The sequence below is a fragment of the Symphodus melops genome (assembly GCF_947650265.1).
Source record: "Symphodus melops genome assembly, chromosome: 4".
NCBI classification, from domain to species: Eukaryota; Metazoa; Chordata; class Actinopteri; order Labriformes; family Labridae; genus Symphodus; species Symphodus melops.
The window spans coordinates 28821517-28846582 of record NC_136694.1 but is presented as its reverse complement, the minus strand read 5'-3'; the positions used below and the strand labels follow the sequence as shown (position 1 = coordinate 28846582).

Here is a 25066-nt window from a genome sequence, read left to right as displayed (position 1 = left end):
CTGTTGTTGATCCAGACGGAGCCCTGCGGGGGGGCGAGAGAGAGAGAGAGAGAGAGAGAGAGAGAGAGACGGAGGATCTTTACATCTTTAGAAATCACCAAGCACACGTCAAACCTGCAAACCTGCAGGGATGTCACTCGGTACATGACCTCACATTTTTCTTCTTTAAAAAAATAAATAAAATAAATTTAAAAAATCGCATCTTTTATTTTGTTTATGGTCAAATAAAAATCTCCCCTCGCTGTTGTGTAATTCAGTTATTTTACTGCTCTGCCGCGTTTACCATCATTTAATTCAAATTGATTAAAGGTCGGTGTGGCTGCTGATCATCCACTAAGCACCTCAGCAAGGTCACTCCAAGGTCAGTACGAGACTGTTCTCCTTTCACAGGGTGTGTGTGTGTGTGTGTGTGTGTGTGTGTGTGTGTGTGTGTGTGTGTGTGTTACCTGCTGGAAGCTGAAGTGAAGCGTTTGCCCCGATGTCGAGACGACAGTTTTGGTGGTTTTGAGGTCACTCAGGGTCAAACTCTCACAGGCAACAATGTGGTAATTACACAGGTGTTCAATACGACCATACCGGCTCCATTCCTCAAACTGGACACACACACACACACACACACACACACACACACACACACACACACACACACTGACTTAATCATATAATCAGCATTATGATTCTTCCTGTAAATGAAGATCACTCACAGAGGATTCCTGGTTCGTCTGCGATTGTGGGACGAAGACAGTAAACGGTCCGTCACCGCTGACAAACCGACTGCCGGGCGTCTGAGCGAGAAAAACAAAGAAAAAAGAAAAAGCTGCGTTCAGGTTCAGGAGAAAAAAAACAGCGTGCAACACTTTGTTCACGTGTCGTTCATCACTGGGAGGTGGTTTTTCAAAACGACTCACAGATGACGTCATTCGACGAAAGATGGAGTTCTCCGGCTGCCTGAAGATCTCCTGCGAGACAAACAACGTGAGCGTGAGTGTGACAGGTAAAGATTCTACTGGATCTGAGCGCCGCCTTCGACACAGTAGATCACACTGTCCTTTTAACCCGTTTGCAGCACATCGGCCTGTCCGGTGCTGTTCACAAATGGTTTACCTCATATCTCACAGACAGGACATTCATGGTAAGTCTAGATACTTGCTCCTCTAAGGTCCATAAAGTCACATGTGGTGTGCCCCAGGGTTCGATTTTAGGCCCAGTGCTTTTTAACTTGTATATGCTCCCTCTAGGCAGTGTCATCAGGAGACATGGAGTCAGCTTTCACAGCTACGCAGATGATACACAGTTGTACATCTCCATGTCTCCTGATGACACAAGGCCAATGGATGCACTTTTTAACTGCATTTTAGACATCAAATCCTGGATGGCAGATAACTTTCTCCAGCTTAACCAGGACAAAACTGAAGTTTTAGTCCTCGGTCCTGAGGCTCAGAGAGAGAAACTTTTACCCAAATTACAGGCACTATCTTTTAATCCATCCACACAGGTGAAAAACCTGGGCGTGATTTTAGACTCTGAGCTGACTTTTATTCCACACATCAAGAACATCACCAAAATAGGTTTTTATCATTTAAAGAACATAGCCAGAGTCCGCCCCATTCTCTCTCGGGCCAACACGGAGACGCTAATGCATGCTTTTATCACCAGTCGTATCGACTACTGTAACGCCCTGCTCTCTGGTCTTCCTAAAAAGAATATTTCATGCCTACAACTCCTACAAAATTCAGCAGCTCGTGTCCTGACGAAGACCAGAGGGCGGGCTCACATTACTCCGGTTTTAGAATCACTGCATTGGCTCCCCGTGTCTTTCAGGATCGATTTTAAGGTTCTTTTAATGGTTTTTAAGTGTATTAATGGTCTTGGGCCTTCTTATCTGTCAGAATTGCTTTTACCATATGAGCCTTCGCGGTCCCTGCGCTCCTCCGGCAGAGGTCTTTTAGTCATCCCAAAAGTCAGGACACACACCCACGGCGAGGCATCCTTCAGTTTCTACGGCCCTCGCCTCTGGAACAGCCTGCCGGAGGACCTCAGGGCCGCAGAGAACGCTCATATTTTTAAGAGCAGGCTCAAGACCCACCTTTTTAGTCTAGCTTTTAAATAATATTTATTCATTTTATCTGTTATGATTTTAGCATATTACTTATCTCTTACCATCATTCTATTGGTTTTAGCTTTATTCAGTCTAATGTTTGGCCTCATTTTAAAGTTTTATGTATTTTACGTTTCTTGCCAGTGTTTCCTCCTAGGGAGCCCTCTGTGTCGGGAGCGGTGGAGGGCTGTGGCTGCCTGGGCGCCGTCCTGCGGTGTCTGGGTGGAGGTCAGGGGTCTCAGCCCCGCCTCCCCTGGGCACCCTGTGATGGTGCCCCTGATGGCCGCGGCCGATCTGCCGCTCTCGATGCAGACGGCTCCTCTTTGGCGTTTACTTACCTGGTTCATCCGTACTCAGCCTTCTGTCCATATCATTGATGCTGGTGTGTGTGCATGTGTGTGTATGGGTTTAGGTCTGCGTGTGTGTGTTGGAGCGTGGGGTGACTGTGAGTATGACTGTGAGTGTGATACTGTCTGTATGCGTGGGGATGGGGGGAGGGTGGGAATGATTTTAATGTGATTTTAATGTGATGTTAACATGTAAAGCACTTTGTGCTACTTTTAAAAGTATGAAAAGCGCTTTATAAATAAAGTTTGATTTGATTTGATTTGATTTGAAGGTGAGCGGCGGGGGGGGGGGGGGGGGGGGGGCGGGTGTCATGTGACTCACGTTGTAGGTGGATCCACGACAACTGATGCCATCGCCGATGTGGCCTCTGAGGCAGGAGCAGTTCCTTTGACCCTGACCCTGATACTCGCAGCGAGCATACTTGCTGCAGCCGCCGTTGTCCTACACACACACACACACACACACACACAACGTGCATCCTCGATTAACACATGACAACATCGATCAGTAGAAGAAACGGCGTCATGGCGAGGATAGAGGGCGTGAGAACAAAGCAGGCGATGATGCACGTTCTTACAGTTCTGCAGGGATTGACCAGGTAGCAGAAGCGTCCCGATCCCTGGAAGCCAAACTGACACGTGCAGGACGTCTGAGGACGACAAAAAGAGACAGAAACAATCGCTGAGTTTTAGCAGATTTTTTTTTTTTAACCCCTTGATGTCTGAATTTGTCTCCAAGTATTAAAAACATTTGTTTACGTGTGTTTACGAGCGTTTATTTGAAAACAGCACATAAATAGATATTATATAAAAATAGCAAATCAATGGGATGTTTTTGTTTTTGCACCATGACAAACTGATGCTTGCAAAAGGGTTTTAAGGTTTGTATTGAAAGTGCATCAACCGGCAGTGGATGTTATTTTGGCTGCATTTGGAGCGGAAGCGATTCAACAGGCGACTTCAAATTTCAGCGTAAAACTGTTAAATATTACAAAGGCACGTTCACATAAACACTCCTGAACATATTCTCTCTCGGGGGAGGAATATCCTGCTCCCATCGGCTCGAGGGGGAATTCTCCGGAGAATATCCTGCTGCGTTTCTCACATCAGTTTGCTGCAGAATAAAAAAATCAATAAAAAAAAAAAAAAAAACTCGAGGTCCGGCAAGAAAAACTCAGAGTGAAGTCCGAGAGAAGACGTGTGTGTGTGTGTGTGTGTGTGTGTGTGTGTGTGTGTGTGTGTGTGTGTGTGTGTGTGTGTGTGTGTGTGTGCGTGTGTGTGTGTGTGTGTGTGTGCGTTCACACATACAGCTCCTCCTGAACATTTCAGGAGGGGTTTTTTTTTTAGGGATTTTTCTGCGAGTGTGTTCAAGGTTTGATTTTTTTGTCAATCATCCAAAAATGTAAAATTATCCAACAGGACAAGATTAAAAAAAAAAAAAAAAAAGTGATCTTCCTCGTATTTAATGACCCTATGTTAACCGATCATTATAATCCGATTAGCAGAGTGTCATCTTACGACGTTCGGGCCGGCTCGGTGGCACTCGGCTGACGGGTGGCAGCCTCCGTTGTTCACCAGACAGCCGTCGAGCTCTGCGCGCACACAGACAGAGACACTGGATTACTATGAGGCACATTCTCTGAAGACAGGAAGTTCAGGTGAGGGGTTAAGATGCACACCCAGGCAGACGACCCCGTCTCCCGTGTAGCCCTCTCTGCAGGTGCACGTTCTCTCCCCCGCCGACACCTTCGTGCAGATCGCCTTCTCAGAACATCCTCCGTTCGACCTGCTGCACAAATCCAGCTCTGACAGAACCAGAGGGAACTTAGCGATGCATCTTTGTACATATATATAAGAGGTTTATAATGTGTCTTTTTTTTTTACCTTTGCAGTGGGTTCCATTGCCTTCATATCCGGCCATACACAAACACACAGCAGCTGAACCCTGCGGTCCTGTGATGCAGCTGGAGCAGAGAGAGAGAGAGAAAAGAGATCAGAAATCAGGCGTTTGTGTTTTTGTTAATTATCAGCAATCCAGCCTGAACGACTTGTTCGCCGTCCCGCTGACGAGTTTCACCCCGCGTGCATCGTCGGGTACGATCAATCTGAGCGAGCTGCGTCTTCTGCGTCCTCGGAGTCAAATGCACAAACTGTGTTTCCTGTCGGCGCAGGATCGACTGTTAGTCAGAGAGTTCAACCAGCAGCGGGACTTACTTGGCGTTCTCGTCGCACGCTCCTTGACAGACGTCGTCCTTGATCTCTGAGACACACACACACACACACACACACACACACACACACACACACACTTTAAGTGATGATACAATAATAGACGGAAGTCACACTGTCAGGTGTGTGTGTGTGTGTGTGTGTGTGTGTGTGTGTGTGTGTGTGTGTGTCTTACCGATGGAGCACGACGCTCCTCTCCAACCTTTATAGCACCAACACTTGCCACTTCCTGCGAGGCCGTCCTCACACTTCCCGTGCGCACACGCACACTCTGTAATTCACACAGAAGCACACACACACACACACACACACACACACACACACACACACACACACACACACACACACACTGCTTTTTGATTTTATTACTCATGTGAAGAGTGACAGGCTCTTTAGCTCCATCTGCTGGCGTCACAGATGTTTGAGCCTCGCTCCCTGTGGGGGAGCGTGATGCTGGTTTACTCGCCTCGTGGTGCCGTGTTGTTGCCTGTGCGATGCGTGTGACGGCCTCAGTGTTTAACGCTGTGAGGTCGGGAGCTGCTATGGAGGCTGTTTTCATGAACATGCTCCGGTTTTTCACTGTGAGCATTGTCATGATCAGAATGGGAGGATTGGCTGGATGATGCTTTTATACAACTTATAATTTATTTATGACTTCTTTAGGTTGGCTGTGACATCTTAGCGGGGGGTCGAGGGGTCGAGGGGTCGGGAGGGGGGAGGGGGGGAGGTCAGGTTTGGGCGCCTTTTGAATGAACTGGTTCCATATTGCATCTTTTACCCGTCAATATAAAAATATATTTAATTTAAAATAAAATCCTTCTCATGGTAAGTCTGTGTCGTCTCATTAAGTTTAAGTCTATAAATGGATTCGGCTCCTCGCCTTTATAATAATAATAATAATTACTGTATAAATAATATCAGGCGGCTCCAGGGACAGCTGGGGTCTCCTCGGACCGCCCGCCCTTAAACCTGTTTAAGAAGATTAACCAGATTTCTGTGATCGTGTTAAACGACTTGAGGTTAAAAAGCACGTATCATGTTTAGCTGAGGGCTTTTTTTTCTCCTCGCAGCAGAAACCCGACATGTTTGTGTTTCTCACTGGACGAGCAGTTGACTCCGTAGCGTCCTGGCTCACAGTCCTCGCACGCCGTGCCATGGAAGCCCTCGTAGCATCGGCACTCCCCGCTGCCGAAGGTGCCGTCCAGACACGTGCCGTGGTTGGAGCACCAGCTGCCGACGTCTCCGGGGCATCTGTAACACTCGTGGCCGTAGTAACCAGGGCAACAAGAGTGATCCTGCAGGACACACACACTCAGCGTCATCCTCATCGAGCATTCGCAGTTTGAAGTTTCAGAAGACAAAAAGCAGATTCACTTTTTCAAAAACTAAAGATTTTTTTTGCACTTCGGGGGGAAAAACTGAGGAGTGTGTTTTTGTAATTTAACATTTTGCAGTTTAGACCAAAAAAAAAAAAAAAAAAAAACTGAATTCAAATCATCATAAAAGGATCTGATATTATAAAAGGTGCAAAATTATATCTGTAGGGACTTGGGTTGGGTCCCGCACGGACCAGGTCTGGAAATTAGTTTGGTAGCTGGAGAGGTGCCAGTCCACCTCCTGAGCACTGCCGAGGTGCCCTTGAGCAAGGCACCAAACCCCAAAACTGCTCTGCTGTGGGCAGCCCCCTCACTCTGAGAGCTCTCCATGTCATGCATGTCAGGATCCTGTTCGTGCACGAGTGTGTGTCTCAGCCTGTGTGTGTGTGTGTTCATTAGACAGAGTGTAAAGTGAATTTAATAAAGTTTGAATTATATTAAATAAATTTATTCAGAATTCATTCTTAGCTGAGGATGGAAAGCTGGTAGAAGTGAAAGTAACGGATACACACCGGGGTCTTCTTATAACATTTGATGACACAGCCCGGCACAGACTTCCTCCTGGATCCGATCCGCTTCCTGTATTTACAGTTGGACCGCATGTTGGCTGGAAACTGTTCTGTGACCTGCACGAAGACAAACAGCAGAAACTGAAGGATGAGAGGTGACTGAGACAACGCACGTCTACCAGCAGTGTGTTCTGCAGAAACTGAGTGGACGAGGCCTCGTGGCCACCTGAAGCGTTTTTGGACTCTGCTCAGGAGATCATGTATGAAGAGTTTGTGTTTGTGTTTGTCTGTCCTTTCCCTCCTGCCGCTTTTTCCTGCATGTTTTATAAGATCGTTTTTTACCCCAGCAGACACAGAGGATGTGAGTGAAAAAAACCACGATCACATGGAAGAGAGAGCCGGTGACGTCAGCAGCTTCGCTCTGATAGGCTGAAAAAAAAAATTAACTTTCAGATGTCTCACAGAAAAGTCGGAGCACTTGGAGAGAAGACGCAGCGCACCGACAACTTCAGGGCTTTAAAAAAAAGAAACATTTTTTCTGTTTGGGTGATTTCTCGATATCATTGTACAAATCAGATAAGAACTTTATTGATCCCACATGGGGAAATTCGAGCGTTGCATCAGCAGCAGTATAGTATACAATTTCCGCCTGAAATGGGTGAAAAGGAACTTCAGCAGGATTTGCATTAGTTGTTGATTTTCTTGGGTTAATTATTTTGCGCCTCACGTCTGAGGCGCTCGGTGGACACGAGGCCTGAGGTGTAAATGCTCCGATGTCGGCGAGGATGTGATCTCTGAGGTCATGAAGGTCATCACGTCTGAGGAGGCTTTCTTACCGGTTTGTAGGAGAACATGCACCGAGGCGCTCCTTCACAGTCGGCACATCGTCCCTGGAGACAAAGACGGAGAGAAGACGGCGTGAAAGACGGAAAAACATCCTTCAATCTTTCATTTCCTTTTTTCTGAATCAATAAACTGTGTTCATTTTTTATGTTCTGCAGCTGTTTTGATATTGACGTAACGCTTCTACGTGATTGGCTCAGCTGTTCCCCCGAGCTATGAGAGCAGTGCTGCGATTGGCTGAGAGAGGATTCATTAACGCTCAGAAGCTCTCTGCCTTTCATGCTGCTGCACAAACATCAACTCGTCCATCTGTCCGTTCATCGTGTGCTTACGTTGACTTTCAGGATGACTTCCTTGCTGCATCTGTTGTGCAGGACTTTGAGGACCTGAGGGACCACGATGATGACGCCGTCCTGCGTGTTGACGTGTCCGCCGTCGAGAGGGACGTCGTTTACGAGAGTCTGCAGGACGGGAAGAGAAACAAACGGTTTCAACTTGATCTTCAAGTTTTTTATAACATTCTTCCAAATGTGAGACAGGTTGCTTTTTTTTCCCCCCGTCGGACAAAAATTTAATCGTCTCATTGGGAGGAGACGGTGGGGCGAGTCGCAGGGGAGGGAGGAGGGCTGGGCTGATTTACTGAACCTCTAATCAGAAGAAAATGGATGGTCATGTTGTTTGACTTTTAAAGTAATTTTTTTGTAAATATTTTTTTTTTCTATTTTTTTTGTTTTGGATTTTTCAAATTTTTTTGTAAATATTTTTTTTTCTATTTTTTTTGTTTTGGATTTTTCCAAATTTTTTTGTAAATATTTTTTTTTCTATTTTTTTTGTTTTGGATTTTTCACATTTTTTTGTAAATATTTTTTTTTCTATTTTTTTTGTTTTGGATTTTTCACATTTTTTTTGTAAATATTTTTTTTGTTTTGGATTTTTCACATTTTTTGTAAATATTGTGCACTTGTGGAGGCCGGTGAAAAATAAATCCACCAATCACAGTCTTCGACTACGCCTGTGTGTTTTTCAAACTTTTTTTGGGGGGGTGTTTAATAAGAGAACCCCGCCACAGAGACATTATGAAAAATCCACTTTTACAAGGTTTTGAACATTTATCTGGATAACCTGAGTGTCTATCGATGCTGCTTAAGTCTGACCACACAGATTCAAATGTTCTCACTTTGTGACATCACAGTGGGATTCTGGGAAGACAAACCCCCTCCCCTGGTTTCTCAGGGATGAGTCTTCATCGATTGCCGGCTAACGTTCGGTGTTCTCACCTTGTTTTTGTTGTTGATGTGGAAGTGGACCTGGTAGTCGTTGCCCAGCAGGGTGCTTTTCAAAGTGCCGTCAGCCACGTGGTCGGGGAAGATCAGAACGTTGAGCAGCACGTGGTACTTAAACACATCGGAGTCCTGGGAGGAGAAGAGACGAAACTTCAAAATAAGAGCTGAAGAACTCTACAAATTAAACATGTTAGAACGAAGCACGTCGTAGGTCGATAAAGGTAGGATCCAAACATCCAGCTCAATATTTGCAACTCTCTCGACTGCCTTGTTGCAACATGGGTAATAAGCCCCGCCTCCTCGATGTGGGAAACACTGGATGGGACGTTGGTCCTGATAAAACAACAAAACTCACCTTTTAAGATTTTCCTGACAGGATGATTTCTCTCAGTTTGACTTTTTGATGCTACAGTTGGATATGACAGCTGTGTGATTGACAGCTGTGTGATTGACAGCTGTGTGATTGACAGCTGTGTGATTGACAGCTGTGTGATTGACAGCTGTGTGATTGACAGCTCTGTTTACCAATACAGCTGCCGCAGCGCTGCGTGCGTCGGATTATCAGACAACAGGAGGAACGGTATGGAAGCGATTAGTGATCACATTTCAAAATGATAAAAATAAGTTGAAAAAAACTTTTTAAAAAAACTAAAAAAAAAAAAAAAAACTTAAAAAATGCAGAATTCTTTGACTAAATTAAAATGAAGGAAAAAAATGGCAAATGCTTTTTCATCTTCAATAAAAGCCCCGCTAAATCAAATAACACACACTGAAAATTAAAAAGCATTTCTGTTAATGCAGCGAGAGGGAATGTACTGATCACATGAGAGTCATTGATTATGTGCTTCAAACAGACAATAATCTTCTTTTGACTGTAAACCACACGAGGGATGGTTGATTTGATCGGTAGGTTAAATGTGTATTAATGTGACGTACCAGAGCGGAGGAGTTCGTCCTCCTCAGGTGCTGCCTGATGGCGTCGTCTGTCGGCAGCAGGAGGGTGAACTGAGAGTCTTTTAGCTCCACTGACAGATTGAACATCTGGCCCAGAAAAAATAAACACAAACAAGCTTCAACACACTGAAAAAAAAAATTAAAATAAAAATTTAAAAAAGGCATCGGACAGACGTCTCACCTCAGCATACTGTCGGAACAGAGTGAAGTTTGACGAAGTGTTCAGGAACTCCATCAGGGTCGGGGGCTCGGGGGGGAGATCTGAGACCGGTGGAGCAAGAACCTGAGCACATCCGAAGAGATCAGTCAAACTTAAAGCTCTTTATAAAAACTGTTTTATCTTTTATTTTACATTCCCAGCTCGTTTGAAGTCCCCGACGTTCCTGATCCGACAAACCTGGGAGGTCAAGGTGTGTGTGGAGGTCAAGGTGTGTGTGGAGGTCAAGGATCGGGCGATTTATGTTTACTCCATCACATCCTGGTTTCACCTTATTGTTTTGGACACTTAATGCTAATCATTGCTCCTTTATTTTTGGGGCCCTTTAATGACTTAACCTATCTATCTATCTATCTATCTATCTATCTATCTATCTATCTATCTATCTATCTATCTATCTATCTATCTATCTATCTATCTATCTAACTCCACTTCAGGTCGAGCAACAAAAGGCTCACCCTGTCGATGATGTGTATGTAGCCGTTGATTGCAGGCAGGTTGGGTGTGATGATGGTCGCGTTCCCGATATGGATCACCTGAAATGAAGCAACAACAGTTAAAACACTGTTTGTATTTTGTTTGTATCACACACACAAAGTCAAACTAGTTTAAATCAGTGCATCTAAAGAAGTAAACTGCTGGTTCAGGTCGATGCACACCGACTCCAACATTTAGCACATCTTTCTGCAAAATGTGCTTTCTGCTCTGCTGTGACGATTTCACGCCGCACTCGACTGAACTGAAAAGTTTTCAGCGCCGCTTTCTCACCCCGCTCCTGTTGCTGATCTCCCAGTGTGTGGGGGGGGTCAGGGTGGGGACCTTGCTGCCCACCAGGCGGTCCAGATCCTCCACAGAGTAGACCCCCTGCAAGAAGTGAGCCCTGAAAAAAAACAAAAAACAACCTGTTAAACACACAAACTCACAGCGAACCTTCACAGACATTATTGAGTTGACTTTTTTCAGAGAAATGAAATAAATAAAAAGAGTTGCAGATTCTGTTTTTTGAACTCACTGCTCCAGATTAAAAATGATTATCATCGACACGGTCATACTGACGAGGCTTCCTCAGCAGAATAAAGGATCATTATCATTTATTAAAGAGCTTTAAATTAAACAATTGGTCACATTAAGCACTGTTAGTGTTATGCTAGCTTTTTTATGCTAGCTTTTTTATGCTAGCTACGACAAAGAGACGAACAACTTAAAAGATAATCTACTGCTTCAACCCTGTGTGTGTGTGTGTGTGTGTGTTTGTGTGTGTGTGTGTGTGTGTGTGTGTGTGTGTGTGTTTTAGTCTGTGAAGTGACTGACCGCAGGAAGTAAGGCAGGTGGTGTCGGTTTGTCCAGAACGAGTCCTCAGCAGCAGACATGTTTCTCATAGCTCCTCTGGACGGAGCTAAAACTGTCACGTTTCCACCGAGGTCCTGAGAGCTGTGAATGTATTGCTGAAAAAACACACACACACACACACACACACACACACAAACACACACACACACACACACAAAGAATCCATGTATTTGATAATGTTGAAGATTTCTTTAATAGCTTCAGACTTTCCTTCAAAGTTAGCATCAATGACTCTTCAGCCCGTTTTCTTTACGTCTCAACAACGATGCCATGTAAAATATTCAACGTGTGTAACTGTCGAGCGAGTTTGGTCCTTACACACCTGAATCAGTCTGTTGAAAGTGTACAGCTTCATATTCATGTCCAGCTCCTACACACACACACACACACACACACAGACACAGAGACACATCCATCAGTGAAGTCAAACATTGCTGTTGTCAGAGTTTTGCTAGCTTGTAAGCTAACGGTGAAGCATGCAGGATCACCGGGCCGAAAGAGCGGGAAAATAAAAATAAAAATCAGTTACATCATGTTCTGTTGAATCATTTACAGATTTAAGTCGCAGATTCAATAATTTTACCATATCAGGAAATTTACTAAATTAAAAAATGCATTTGGCGGCCTTCATGTCTTTTGATAGGTCGCTCCCAGACGCTTGGCGGGTGTTAATCTCAGACGCTGCGAGGACGGTAAACGGACACTAAAAGTGTTATTTTAGCCTTCTGATGACTCAAAGCGTTTTCATTCACACACCGATGGTCGAGGTCATGAGGGAGTAAGAAAGATGAAGCGGGGTTAAGTGGTTAAAAGTTTCGCCCGAGGGCAGCAGCCGGGGGATCGAACCCCCAATCTTCCGGTTGAGAGACGACCACTGAGCCACAGCTGTCCGGACACATTTAATCTGGAATATCTTCTGTGGTATCAGATTAAGTATCGGTGAATATTTCATCTGGGTGTCCGTGTTTAAGCCCTTTGCACACCTTCCCCTGACTTTCACACATGCACCTCTCCAGCCGCCACACCAACATCCAGACTGGATCTGCACCGGCAACCCTCCAGTTCCCAAACCCAAAGTCCCTACAGACTGAGTCGCGCCCCCCCCCCAGAACAGTACGAAGCAGTTTCATTACGTGCCACATGTCGCTCATTCTGTTGAAGTGTTTCGCAGAGTTACAGTAACTCACGTCTGTTAATGATCCGTAGCAGATGATTCCATCTCCCGTGTAGCCGTCAGGACAGGTGCAGGTGCGCGTGGCGTTCTCCTGCTTCACACATGTCGCCTGACAGCGAGCACAAACGATCCTCAGTTTTCATGGATTATAAAGATTCTTCTGATGATACATTTGCATGAATGAGTAGCTGTGAGTGCTTCAGTCGGACTTCTCTGTTACTTGACTCTATTTTTTCAAGTTTTTGTTTCATTCACATTTGAAGCTCTCGTGTGTTTCCACCTTAAAGTTACTGTTTGGTCAGAGACTTTCCCTCAGGATGACGTTTAGCTTACCCTCACTCATCAAAACCAAACATAGAGCAGCAGAACTGATATCCTGGTTGCTGCACAGGAGGGTTAAAAAACGAGATATTTCAGACGACACATTCGGAGTCTCCTGGAACCACGAAACTTTTAATACAATTAAATTGGAGACAAGAGCGAGATATGAAACGTGTTTCATGTAAGAACAGTCTGATGAGAAACATTTACAGACTATTTGAGAACCAGTGTGTGTGTGTGTGTGTGTGTGTGTGTGTGTGTGTGTGTGTGTGTGTGTTTACCAGCTCATGGCAGCCTCCGTTGTTCTTGTAGCAGGGGTTAATGGGGTCACACACGATACCGTTCCCCATGTAACCTGTTCTACACACACACTCACTCTGCAGAGAGAGAGAGAGACAGAGAGAGAGAGGGAGAGAGAGAGAGAGAGAAACAGAGAGAGAGAGAGAGAGAGAGAGTGAGAGAGAGAAACAGAGAGAGAGAGAGAGAGAGAGAGTGAGAGAGAGAAACAGAGAGAGAGAGAGACAGAGAGAGAGACATAGAGAGAGAGAGAGAAACAGAGAGAGAGAGAGACAGAGAGAGAGACATAGAGAGAGAGAGAGAGAAACAGAGAGAGAGAGAAACAGAGAGAGAGAGACACAGAGAGAGAGAGAGAGAGAGAGATCTAAATGTCTTGTCAGAGACCTGTGACATGTTCTCCTCGCATCGGTCCGGTTCAGAGTTCAGAGTTACTGTAAACTGAAAACTTTTAAACATTCATTTATTTCTATTTTTTGCTTCTATAAAATATTTGAACACCTGAAAATGTGACTTCCACGTTTTGTCCTCTCAGTTTAAAGACCTGATGGTATTTATGTCGTCACCGTCTCACGTTTAACGTCGATGATGTTGAGTGTTTGTCTTTTTTAATGACCGACTCATTTCTCTAAAATTCAACCTTCACTCTCATCGAGCTCAACAGTGACCGCCCGGCTCTTGATCCAGGAGCAGATTTTATCCCCGTTAAAAAACCTCCATCAGGCATCTCATAACATCCTCATAACCAGAGGTTGGACCTGTAACCATGACAACCGGCTGTCCCCCCCGATACTGGTGTTTTTCATAGAAGAAAGTTACGATTTCTACCTCACTGTTGAGCCCTTACAAGGTTTAAAGATCAGAACTATTTGAAGATAAGACGATATATTTATATATTATATTTGAAGATATATTTATATATTATATTTGAAGATATATTCAAAAGAAGCAGAAGTCCTGATGTTGGCCGACCTTAAGGAACCGTAAACACTGGAAGAAGCTGTTTGGTTGCTTCCTGTTGTAACTGACCTGTCCTGGTCCGATGTGATTACAGACGGCGTTTGTGCTGCAGTCTCCTCGACTCTCCAGCAGACAATTATTGATCTCCACACACACTTTGCCGTCACCTGTCCAACCCTCGGCGCAGACACACGAGGCGTTACCGGGCCCCGCGTACACACACAGCGCCTGCACGGAGACGGAGAGGCAGGCGTGAGACAGGCGGACAGAAGACAGGCTGATCTGTGTGATCGAGCAGGACGTCTCACGTTGGTATCGCAGCCTCCTCGGTCGTCTCTCAGACAGATGTTGAAGGGAGAACAGGAGTGACCGTCACCTTCATACCCATACTTACACACACACCTGTTGCAACACACACAAATATGATGTTCATGGACATTCAGGTAAATCTGTGAATGATCAGCAGCTGGAGGCTTTTCTTTCCCCACAAGCTGGATGGTTTCATCAATAAGTTTTAAGCTAGCTGTAGCTGCTAATAATCAGGAAGTTAAAGTATCTCACTTAGCATTTAGCCCACTCTCCAAACAGTACGCATTGATGTGACAGAGCTCGTGCAGGCCGTCTGAGTTGCAGGGCACGAGTGTCCTGTCGCAGTTATCTCCAGAGTATCCGTCCTTACAGGATCCGCTCCGACACGCTCCGCTGGCATCTGGACGGTTATCGCACACGCCGTGGACACAGCGACAGTCTGAAGATGGACAGAATGATCCCGAGGGAAATTCAAGGCATCCAGTAGCAGTATACAGACAGGCAGGACACAAGACATTAGTTACAAGAATATTTAGAGTTAAAGATGCAGCGAGTGAATTACACTTTTTTTTGTATATAATGTCAAGTTATTCTTCATAAAACTGGACTGAAAGAGTCAAAAAAATAAAAATAAATAAAAGTTTTCTTTTTCTGCTTCACTGATCAAATCATTTTCTTTGTTTTCACAAATAAACTTCTGAAATCCTTCTTATCTGGCTGCTCACAGGGGGGGGGGGGGTAGTTGCAATGGAGCATATTAATTGCATTGATGTGCACTGCACTGATCACACACACACACACACACACACACACACACAGTTTGGTGTGCACAGGTGAACATCCTGCTGGCTCTGATTGTCTGCAGACAGACACGAGCGAGCTGGGAGGAGAAACTCGAGCAGCTCTCCGTTTTTTAAAAACCTTCAGAAGTTTAAACGGGGTTTTAACGTCGCTCTCTTGGCGTGAAGAAGAAGAAGAAGAGGTCGGTACCTTTGCTGCACTTGTCTCCGTACTTTGTCGGATCTGAGCAGATGTGACAGGCGACGCCCTCGATGCCAGGCAGGCAGCTGCACGAGCCATCGCCGTGGATACCGTCACTGCACTGCATGCAGGGAAATAAAATGAATTTTAAAATAATGATGCTGCAGTGACAAATCAATTTTTTTATTTTTTTTTTGGCTCACCTTTCCGTTGTCATAGCAGGGATGCTGGAATCCTCCGATACAGGGTTTACAGTCTGGACCGTAGAAACCTTTACAGCACTCTGCCACCTGATAGATAGAAACACCAGCTCTGCATCATTCATCGACGCTAACACGCGTGTGCACAGACTGAAGACGTGTTTATTATTATGACATGAAGAGCGGCACATGGTTGATGACGTGTGAAGATTCAATTCAATTCAAAAAACTTTATTTGTCCCCGGCGGGGAGCAATTCAAAGATGTCCGCTTTGATGTTTTAATTTTGTTTCAATAAAAACAGAATAAAACAGAAAGAGCTGAGAGTTGATCAATAAAGGATCATTAGATCTCACTGATCAGGTTCTCTCACCTGTTTGGTGGCGTTGCAGTATTTGGCGCAGCCTTTACGCATTGTTGACATGAAAGGAGACATTGGATATTCACAGCCGGCCTGATAGCTGTCCTGCAGACACAAACACACAACATTAGTTAGCTATATTAGTTTTGTACTAATACCTCTTTTAATTTCTTACTAATATAAAACTATAATATGAATAATAGTAAGATTTACCATTTCAATGCTGCCTTCTGGACACTCAGTCTCATGGAGGTAACCGCAGTAAACACACTTACCCTGAGAACACAGACATAAAAAAAAGTTTTTATATTGTTTTTTATTCTTCGAGAGTGTCGAGTGAAACTTTCATGAGTATGTTGTTGTTGGTTCAAATTAAATTTCAAGAGTTACTAGTAACGAATTGCATTTTTAATCGCATGTTTGGCTCCGTTATTTCACATTTAAAATTCATAAAATGCTTTTATTTTGAAATTCTCCACTGTCTTAAGCTGAGAGCACAATTATACTACTTTATTAGTAAGCAATTAAAACGTAAATATAAAGATTTGATGCATTGCACCAGAGTTAGCCTGATTTAGCTCTGCAGAAAGGTCGGGGCCTTCGGGTTGAATAAAGTAAAGCACAGAAACAGGAAACAGGAAGCTGACGTCAAAGGTTAGTGTGGGATGTCATCAGGTGGATCTGACTTTGGACTGGTCAGCTGAGCTGTCTGAGGGTTTGTTAAAGTGAAAATGAGACGTTTAAACGTGCAGCAGAGTCCTTCTTTAACGTCACTGAGACGACAGGAAGCCTGGAGGGACAAAATAGCCTAGAGCGAAATGAATCCCAACTAATAACTCGTCAATGCTGACAGAATGAGAAAAAGAGAAATCTGTATTTACATTTACGCCGCAACTTTTTAAACAATGTGACAACTTGGTTTTTTTTTATTATTGGCTTTTTTGGGACATTTTCACCTTCTGTCTGAGACATAAAGGGAGAGAAGAGATCAGACAGAGGAGAAGACGTGTTTGATTTGACAGTCTGCCTCGCTCTCCTCACCACGGTGATCTTCTTCTCAGTGACGTCACAGCGGTGAGGCAGGATAGGAAGGATGGAGGGCGGATACAGAAGGCCGTCAATCATGTGGATGATCCCATTGGAGGCCACTATGTTGGTGCTTTTCAGACGGATCCTCTTCTCTCCCAACACGATCTCCCCCTGGAGACGGAAGAAGGAACTGTTTTTTAATACCATCAGTCATAAACCATGGGAGATAGAACCAATCAGAAACACTTACATCATCAGACTGAGTGATGGGGACAATCTGATTGGCCATCGTCTGAATCTGAGGGAGAGCAGCCAACCCTTCGACTGTCAGCTACAAACAGAAAGATAACTTTAAAGTTTCCTGAAGGAAAGGAGTCCTGGAGTGAAAAAACTGACTGATATTCCTCGATGCACCAAAGTTTTGATAAGATTTGATTATTAATTTCACCTTCAGAGAAGCAGAGAAGGACAGACAGAAGGTGTCTTACCACAGCATGGGTGAAAACATGGTGTCTAAGAAGTTCCTGAAGTTTATGTTTGGCCTTAAAAAAAAAAAAAAAACAATAACATGATTATTCCCTCAAAGCATAATGTTACAGAAGCCATAAGTAACGCATGGTAACCATGTGGTGGACACTGTAGCTTCAGTGTTTAGCCAGCTCTGCATGTGGTGGACACTGTAGCTTCAGTATTTAGCCAGCTCTGCATGTGGTGGACACTGTAGCTTCAGTGTTTAGCCAGCTCTGCATGTGGTGGACACTGTAGCTTCAGTGTTTAGCCAGCTCTGCATGTGGTGGACACTGTAGCTTCAGTGTTTAGCCAAAAATGCATGTGGTGGACACTGTATCTTCAGTGTTTAGCCAGCTCTGCATGTGGTGGACACTGTAGCTTCAGTGTTTAGCCAGCTCTGCATGTGGTGGACACTGTATCTTCAGTGTTTAGCCAGCTCTGCATGTGGTGGACACTGTAGCTTCAGTGTTTAGCCAGCACTGCATGTGGTGGACACTGTAGCTTCAGTGTTTAGCCAGCTCTGCATGTGGTGGACACTGTAGCTTCAGAGTTTGGCCAGCTCTACATGTGGTGGCTACTGTAGCTTCAGAGTTTGGCCAGCTCTGCATGTGGTGGCCACTGTAGCTTCAGTGTTTAGCCAGCTCTGCATGTGGTGGACACTGTATCTTCAGTGTTTAGCCAGCTCTGCATGTGGTGGACACTGTATCTTCAGTGTTTAGCCAGCGCTGCATGTGGTGGACACTGTAGCTTCAGTGTTTAGCCAGCTCTGCATGTGGTGGACACTGTAGCTTCAGTGTTTAGCCAGCGCTACATGTGGTGGACACTGTAGCTTCAGTGTTTAGCCAGCTCTGCATGTGGTGGACACTGTAGCTTCAGAGTTTGGCCAGCTCTGCATGTGGTGGCCCCTGTAGCTTCAGTGTTTAGCCAGCTCTGCATGTGGTGGATACTGTATCTTCAGTGTTTAGCCAGCTCTGCATGTGGTGGACACTGTAGCTTCAGTGTTTAGCCAGCTCTGCATGTGGTGGACACTGTAGCTTCAGTGTTTAGCCAGCTCTGCATGTGGTGGACACTGTAGCTTCAGTGTTTAGCCAGCGCTGCATGTGGTGGACACTGTAGCTTCAGTGTTTAGCCAGCTCTGCATGGGTCTGTAAAGCTTTCTGCGTTCTAACCTCTCTCCATGTTTCAGAAGCATCTCCAACATTGATCCTAGTTTGAGCAGCTTTCTGCTGCTGGAGCTTATTAGAAACATGCAGAGGCTTTTTAGCTCGGGTACAATCACTTCTTGTTGTCCACGTTATGTGAAAAAAAAAGCATTTCAGATTTGCACATTCAACAGGAACCAATGCAGGGTTGGTGTGGTGCTTTTCTTATTTCCCGCTCCACTTGATGTATTGATTAAAAAAAAAAAAAAAACAGAAACCATCTGCTGACAAACCCTTCACTGTGACCTTTTATCTGCACCAATCACAGAGAAGCAGAGAGAGAGACTGATTACACTTACGTCGTGCAGCATGTATAAGATGCTGCCGTCTCGGGCTGCGTCCACAGCCTGATTAGTCGGGATAAACACAGTCAGGGGGCCCGGACCCCGCAGAGGAGGAGGAGACCCACAGTTCTAAAAAAAAAAAAAAAAAAAAAAAAAAACTAACTAAGACCCGAGTTAAACAAACCCAGAATCTCTTTGGATTATCTGGATTAACTAACAGAAGAGATCAGGATTAAGAGTCATACGAAGCCGGTTGATTTAACCTATCACAATCATCACTGCGTCTTAAGACTAACAGGAAGAAATGCAGGAAGGACACCTGGCAGACAGCCTACAAGATCACGTGCAAACACATTATCTTTTTGTTCAGGTCGTTTGTTCACCTCAGATTGACGTAGAATAACTGAACGTGTTGCTCCGACTCTTTCGTGCAGCATGTGTTCCAGTTTGATAAATTAAATTAATGCTGCAGCTCTGAGCGGCACGCAGTCATTAAACATTAATATGAAGATAAAATTCAAAGCCATAAGAAGCCAGTCGTGAATGTAATCTAGCTGAAGGATAAAGGACGATATATATAATCAATGAACAATAATCATTAATTTTAGCTCCTGGTTCGGTTTTGTCTTTTGCTATAAATTATTTAATCTTAAAAATTGGAAAATAAAAGAGACCTACTGTTTAAAGTTAAGGTTACTAAACACTGATTGGACGATCACTGATCAGGAGAGGGGTTAAGTGTCTGTCTCGGTTTGATATATGTGTGTGTGTGTGTGTGTGTGTGTGTGTGTGTGAGTGTGTGTGTGTGTCAGATAAAACAGTATACTCACATCATAAAGGGACAGGAAGCGGTTGAATTTGGCGTCCATGGTTAGAATCTCTCCGATCGTCTTGTCAGAAAACTGGGCACAAGAAGAAGTCGGTCACATGACTGAAAGGATCTGAGGTTAGTATTTAGAGTTAGAACGCACGGTTTTTCAAAATAAAAGTCTAACAGCATTCCAGAGACACGTTGTTGTTGTTGTTGTTGTTGTTGTTGTTGTTGTTGATGAAAGACTTGGTCAGCTCACCCGTGTGTCACTTGACGGCTTGTTACCTCCGACCACGATGGGTCGGTCGATGATGTGGATGATCCCGTTGGCTGCTGGCAGGTCTTCCTGGATGAAGGTGTACAGTTTGCTGGGCTCTTCCATCAGGATGAACTTCTACAGGAAGCAGAAAGGGTCAAAACTTCAGTGAGGTGAGTCTCTGTGCAGATGACCGGAGACTCAAACATCAACGATTATCACCACAAACCTCGTCCACCTTCTGAATCAATATGATCCATTAGAACGTTAGCGAGCGCGACAAGCTAATTAATTAATTAATTAATAATTAAAAGTTCGTTAGATAACAGAAAACAGCTGATTCACATTTCAGGGATTGTAGAAAGAAACAGTTCAAAATTATTTTTCCCATCTTTGTTCTTCAGACAATAAAAGCTTCACACCTGTTATTAAAAAAAAGAGATTTTTGAAAATAGCCACTTAGCTTACCATCGATTTGTCCACAGAACAGATTAACCTTAAAATAATATTCTGTTTATATATATATATATATATATATATATATACATATATATTTGTTGAGTTCAAGACATTCAGATCTTTTGAAGGAACACACACACGTTGTTAGAGCCACAGAGGACAGATTCATATATTTAGCAGCATTTGTATTATTTTGTATTTAAATGTTTAGAATTAATATAATTTTGCGTAAGAATTAATTTATGTTTCTTATATTTCTTATAAAATAAATTAAAAATAAATATTATAATAATAAATATAAAATATAAAAAATAATAAATATAAAATTTATTACAATTATTATTATTGTGTTTTTTGTATGTGTCAGTTTTGGAGACATTTTGGGGTCATTGTGGGCCTGTGGTTAACTTTGTTTGATCCTGTGCAGCTGATTGTTGAGCTGCTACCATGTGGTCATAGGATGAGTCATCGTTAATATGAGCAGGAGGAGGAGCCACAGTTTTTCTTTCATCATCTTTTATTGTTTTAATTTAACGTTTTTCACGATGTAACCTGACCTTTTTTAGATGATTTTTTGTTTCATTTTAAATCTGCCTCATTTAATTTTTTATTTATTTTTTATTTTTATTTATTTATTTTTTGGGGGAAAATCCGTCTTTAAAGCACGAGTCAGAAACCTTCTCGTCCTGCAAGAAGAGGCAAAATTGCCACTACACAAAAAAAAAACTAGTCAGTGTGGTTCAACCTCATAAACACACACACACACACACACACACACACACACACACACACACACACACACACACACACACACACACACACACACACACACACACACACACACCCAGTATAATTAACAGTCAGGTTTATCAGTCAGGAAATATGCTCTGACAGAGCTCCACCCTCTCTCTGACTCGAAGCAGATAAACAGGAAAGCCATTCTTCCTCGTTCATGAGAGTTCGCAGCGTGCGAGGGTCGAACACTGACGACGAAACAACCAAACCGCCAGAACACCTTCCAGCGAGAGGAGAGGGAAGGAAGACTGGATTTACTGGGAGACCTGACTCGCACGTCAACCTGCTGCAGATCGCTCCAAACTAATTAAAGCAGCGACGCCTGAAAGTGAAAGTAACTTTCACAGAACTTTCCAGTCCGACTCCCTTTGCTGTCTCGCTTGCTGTGTTTTTTTTTACATTTTCACACGGAAACAAAATGGCGTCGAGCTCTGTGGATGATTTCTTCTGTCCAATCTGCCACGAGATCTTCAAAGATCCCGTTGTTCTGTCCTGCAGCCACAGCTTCTGTAAGGACTGTCTGCAGAGATGGTGGGCGGCGACGCGATCGCGTCTGTGTCCCTGCTGCAAGAGAAGATCCTCCAAGAGCGACCCGCCTCGCAACCTGGCCTTAAGGAACCTGTGCGAGGCCTTCACCGCACAGGAGGGAGGTCAGAGGTCAGAGTCTCAGGCTCTCTGCAGTCTGCACTCAGAGAAACTTAAGCTCTTCTGTCTGGACCATCAGCAGCCCGTGTGTGTCGTCTGTCGTGACTCCAGGATGCACAACAACCACAAATTCAGACCCATCGACGAAGCTGCTGAGGATCAAAAACAGGAGCTCCAGAAACTCCTGAAGCCGTTACAGGAGCGACTGGAGACCTTTAAAGAAGTGAAAGGACACTGTGATCAAACTGCAGAGCACATTAAAGTCCAGACGGTGAACACAGAGAGGCGGATTAAAGAGCAGTTTAAGAAGCTTCATCAGTTTCTAGAAGAGGAAGAGGAGGTCAGGATCTCTGCTCTGAGGGAGGAAGAGGAGCAGAAGAGTCAGAGGATGAAGGAGAAGATTGAGACTCTGAACAGAGAGATAGCAGCTCTGTCAGACACAATCAGAGTCACAGAGGACGAGCTCAGAGCTGATGACGTCTCCTTCCTGCAGAACTACAAGGCTGCATTAAAAAGAGTCCAGCAGCGCCCCCTGCTGGAGGATCCACAGCAGGTCTCAGGAGCTCTGATAGACGAGGCCAAACACCTGGGCAACCTGACCTTCAACATCTGGAACAAGATGAAGGAGGTGGTCTCCTACACTCCTGTCATTCTGGATCCAAACTCTGCGGACCCTGAGCTTGTCCTGTCTGACGATCTGACCTGCGTGAGACGCGGAGAACCGGGAACGCTTCCAAAGAACCCGGAGAGGACCAAGTTCTCGTGCTCCGTCCTGGGCTCTGAGGGCTTTCACTCGGGGACTCACAGCTGGGAGGTGGCGGTCGGCGCCAACAGTGACTGGGAACTGGGCGTTTTGGGAGAGCAGGTCCAGAAGAGCGGGCGGCTTCAGCCTGTTCTGTGGAGAATCATGTTCTCCGACGGTAAATACACGGCGTTCTCCTCGGCGGACCCGGAGAACGAGCTGCCGGTGGAGGAGCCGCTTCAGAAGGTCGGAGTTCATCTGGACTTCGACGGAGGCAAACTGTCGTTCGCCGACGCTGACAGCGACAAACTCATACACACCTTCACACACGCCTTCACACACACCGTGTTCCCGTACATTTACACGGAGAATCCGGTCCCGCTGATGGTTTTTCCAGGCGAGTTCTCGGTGACGGTGGGAAACTAAAGTCAGACAGACTCGGTAAGCAGTCGCAGGTTTGCTTCACATGAAACTACTCATCCTTAAAAGTGTTCAGTGTGGTTAAAGGCTTTTCATGTTTATCTGTTAAAAAGAATAAAGAGCACAAAACTTTCTTTCTTTGCAGTTCAGCTGACTTAATGATTTTTTTGCTGTTTTTGTTTTGTGTGTTTTTTTAGTTTTTTATTGCATTTGTAGTTTTTGCTGTCGGCGGGTCAGAACTTTTACAAAACAAAGAGGTGAACTTGGTTTGAGGGTTTTTTTTTACAAAATAAAAAAATCTGTTTTGTTTTTTACGTGATTTCGACTCTGTGGAGAAACGTCGTGAGACATCATAGCTGTGGGAACATTTAATAAGTAATATGTTATCAAATCATTTTGATTTTATAGATCTTAGTGTGAATGTTTAATTATGATCAAAATGTTGATGATTTGACTCGTCGTCGTGGTGAATGTGTTGATGGAGACGTGATTGTAGAAGGGTGCTGATGCTCCATAGATTATCTTTATGAGTATTAATGAATCAAATTAATCCATTTTTTGGGAACAGAAACGTCATTTTTGCTGAGTTTTTTTTTCTTCTGTTTTTGTATCGTCTTCTCTGGAATCAATAAAAAGCAGGTTAAAGGACTGTGTCTCACCCTTGTTACTTATCTTCAAGGTTCCCCGACCGTCTGTTGACGGTAAAATTCATTTCAGACTCACAGCTGGGACGGCTTCACTCTGAGTGGAGCATAAAGCTAAACGCTGCCCGTTGATTTGCTCTCTTCTGTAATCAGAACCACGACGCCTCTTTCTAAAAGATCAAAAAACTTCCACTAATTAGTCCTCAGATTTTTATCCCCCCGGTTACGGCTCCAACCTTCCCGCTGTTTCCGTCTGAGAGTGACACGCTGTTAGTCCTGACTCGGTCTCGTACCGGCCCCGGTCTTAGTCCTGACTCGGTCTCGGTCATGATTAAAACTTGAAACTCGAGTGTTGAGTTGTGCAGAGGAAGTTTTACCTTGTTGCCTTTGCTCCTGAAAACGGATCCTCCGAACAGAGTCATGACTTTTCCCTCCAGATCCTTGTAGAGGTGCTGACCCAGGATCAGGTGGTTCTTACACAGCTGCTCCTCGTTGATACCCTGCAGCAACAACAACAACAACAACAACAACACTGTGTACATTCATATTACAGAATTAAAACATGAAGTATTGTCTTTATAAGAGGTGTTAAAAATAAGGAATCAGAGAGCTGAAGGAAAAACTGGGAAATGAAAGAAAACTGAAAACTATGACGGAAAGGAATCAAATCAAATTTAAACTTAATAAATACAAAATTAATTGTTAGAACGCAGTGAAAGTGGCAAGTTGTTTTTTATATATAAAAAAGGAAATCACACACACACAATAGTTGTTGGCTGTTGTTATAGGCCACCTAGTGCCAGGATAGAGTACTTAAATGGTTTATGTAATATGCTAGACAAAGTGACAGAGGAAAATAGAGAGCTATACTGGCTGGGTGATCTAAATATTGATTGGCTATCTGAAAATTGTCCTCTTAAGAATAAACTTAAATCTATGACAGACACCTGTGGTTTATCTCAAATAATTAATCAACCCACAAGAATCTCGAGTAATAGTTCAGGATCTTTAACATCAAAATGTATTGATCATATTTATACTAATAATCCTGATCTGTGCTCATCACCTGTTTCGGTAACAGTTGGCTTCAGTGATCACAACTGTGTTGCTGTCTCCAGAAGAACAAAGCTACCTAGAGCCTGTCCTAAAATCATAACGAAAAGAACTTATAGGGCATTTAATGAGGAGAATTTTTTAAAGGAACTGGATAATATTAAATGGGATTTAGTATGCGCCATTGATGACGTGGATACCTCCCTTAACTTATTTATGGATCTTTACATGAGAGTAGTCAACAATCATGCTCCATTAAAGAAATTTACTGTTAAAGCCAAAGGTGCTCCTCCCTGGGTTGATCGAGAATTAAAGGGTTTGATGGCTCACAGAGATGAGGCCAAAAAGGTTGCTGTTCTTTCTAGCTCCCTCGTAGACAGAAAACTTTATTGTACTTTAAGGAATCTAGTA

The 25066-nt window shown here is 44.0% G+C and overlaps 2 protein-coding genes across 3 annotated transcripts in view; one reads left to right on the top strand and one right to left on the bottom strand.

Moving 5' to 3' along the window:
- Nucleotides 1–25066, bottom strand: part of LOC306822522 (stabilin-1-like) — a 54116-nt gene that overhangs the window by 17777 nt on the left and 11273 nt on the right. The window contains exons 12-49 of one of the 2 annotated variants that reach the window (XM_079341607.1): nucleotides 23980–24102; nucleotides 19901–20035; nucleotides 19661–19732; nucleotides 18846–18959; nucleotides 17323–17376; nucleotides 17085–17165; nucleotides 16847–17005; nucleotides 16019–16081; nucleotides 15818–15910; nucleotides 15449–15535; nucleotides 15255–15366; nucleotides 14517–14703; nucleotides 14264–14357; nucleotides 14025–14183; nucleotides 12983–13078; nucleotides 12394–12489; nucleotides 11529–11576; nucleotides 11168–11301; nucleotides 10625–10736; nucleotides 10315–10392; nucleotides 9821–9922; nucleotides 9622–9726; nucleotides 8680–8814; nucleotides 7735–7863; nucleotides 7396–7449; nucleotides 6563–6676; nucleotides 5774–5969; nucleotides 4850–4945; nucleotides 4660–4705; nucleotides 4330–4409; nucleotides 4125–4250; nucleotides 3964–4037; nucleotides 3024–3095; nucleotides 2768–2887; nucleotides 909–959; nucleotides 705–785; nucleotides 447–593; nucleotides 1–23 (exon numbers count right to left, since the gene is read on the bottom strand). The exon at nucleotides 1–23 is cut by the window's left edge and continues 112 nt beyond it. In XM_079341607.1, coding sequence (XP_079197733.1) covers nucleotides 1–23; nucleotides 447–593; nucleotides 705–785; nucleotides 909–959; nucleotides 2768–2887; nucleotides 3024–3095; nucleotides 3964–4037; nucleotides 4125–4250; nucleotides 4330–4409; nucleotides 4660–4705; nucleotides 4850–4945; nucleotides 5774–5969; nucleotides 6563–6676; nucleotides 7396–7449; nucleotides 7735–7863; nucleotides 8680–8814; nucleotides 9622–9726; nucleotides 9821–9922; nucleotides 10315–10392; nucleotides 10625–10736; nucleotides 11168–11301; nucleotides 11529–11576; nucleotides 12394–12489; nucleotides 12983–13078; nucleotides 14025–14183; nucleotides 14264–14357; nucleotides 14517–14703; nucleotides 15255–15366; nucleotides 15449–15535; nucleotides 15818–15910; nucleotides 16019–16081; nucleotides 16847–17005; nucleotides 17085–17165; nucleotides 17323–17376; nucleotides 18846–18959; nucleotides 19661–19732; nucleotides 19901–20035; nucleotides 23980–24102 — 3848 coding nt within the window. Of the gene's footprint in view, nucleotides 24–446; nucleotides 594–704; nucleotides 786–908; nucleotides 960–2767; nucleotides 2888–3023; nucleotides 3096–3963; nucleotides 4038–4124; nucleotides 4251–4329; nucleotides 4410–4659; nucleotides 4706–4849; nucleotides 4946–5773; nucleotides 5970–6562; nucleotides 6677–7395; nucleotides 7450–7734; nucleotides 7864–8679; nucleotides 8815–9621; nucleotides 9727–9820; nucleotides 9923–10314; nucleotides 10393–10624; nucleotides 10737–11167; nucleotides 11302–11528; nucleotides 11577–12393; nucleotides 12490–12982; nucleotides 13079–14024; nucleotides 14184–14263; nucleotides 14358–14516; nucleotides 14704–15254; nucleotides 15367–15448; nucleotides 15536–15817; nucleotides 15911–16018; nucleotides 16082–16846; nucleotides 17006–17084; nucleotides 17166–17322; nucleotides 17377–18845; nucleotides 18960–19660; nucleotides 19733–19900; nucleotides 20036–23617; nucleotides 23736–23979; nucleotides 24103–25066 lie in introns of those variants that run through there. The other variant, XM_079341608.1, reaches the window with a different exon arrangement.
- On the top strand, nucleotides 19997–23575 carry LOC306822554 (nuclear factor 7, ovary-like). Its single transcript, XM_079341667.1, has 2 exons — nucleotides 19997–20070; nucleotides 21280–23575. Exon 2 carries the CDS (start codon nucleotides 21570–21572, stop codon nucleotides 22962–22964), a length of 1395 nt encoding a protein of 464 aa, XP_079197793.1. The 5' UTR covers nucleotides 19997–20070; nucleotides 21280–21569; the 3' UTR covers nucleotides 22965–23575.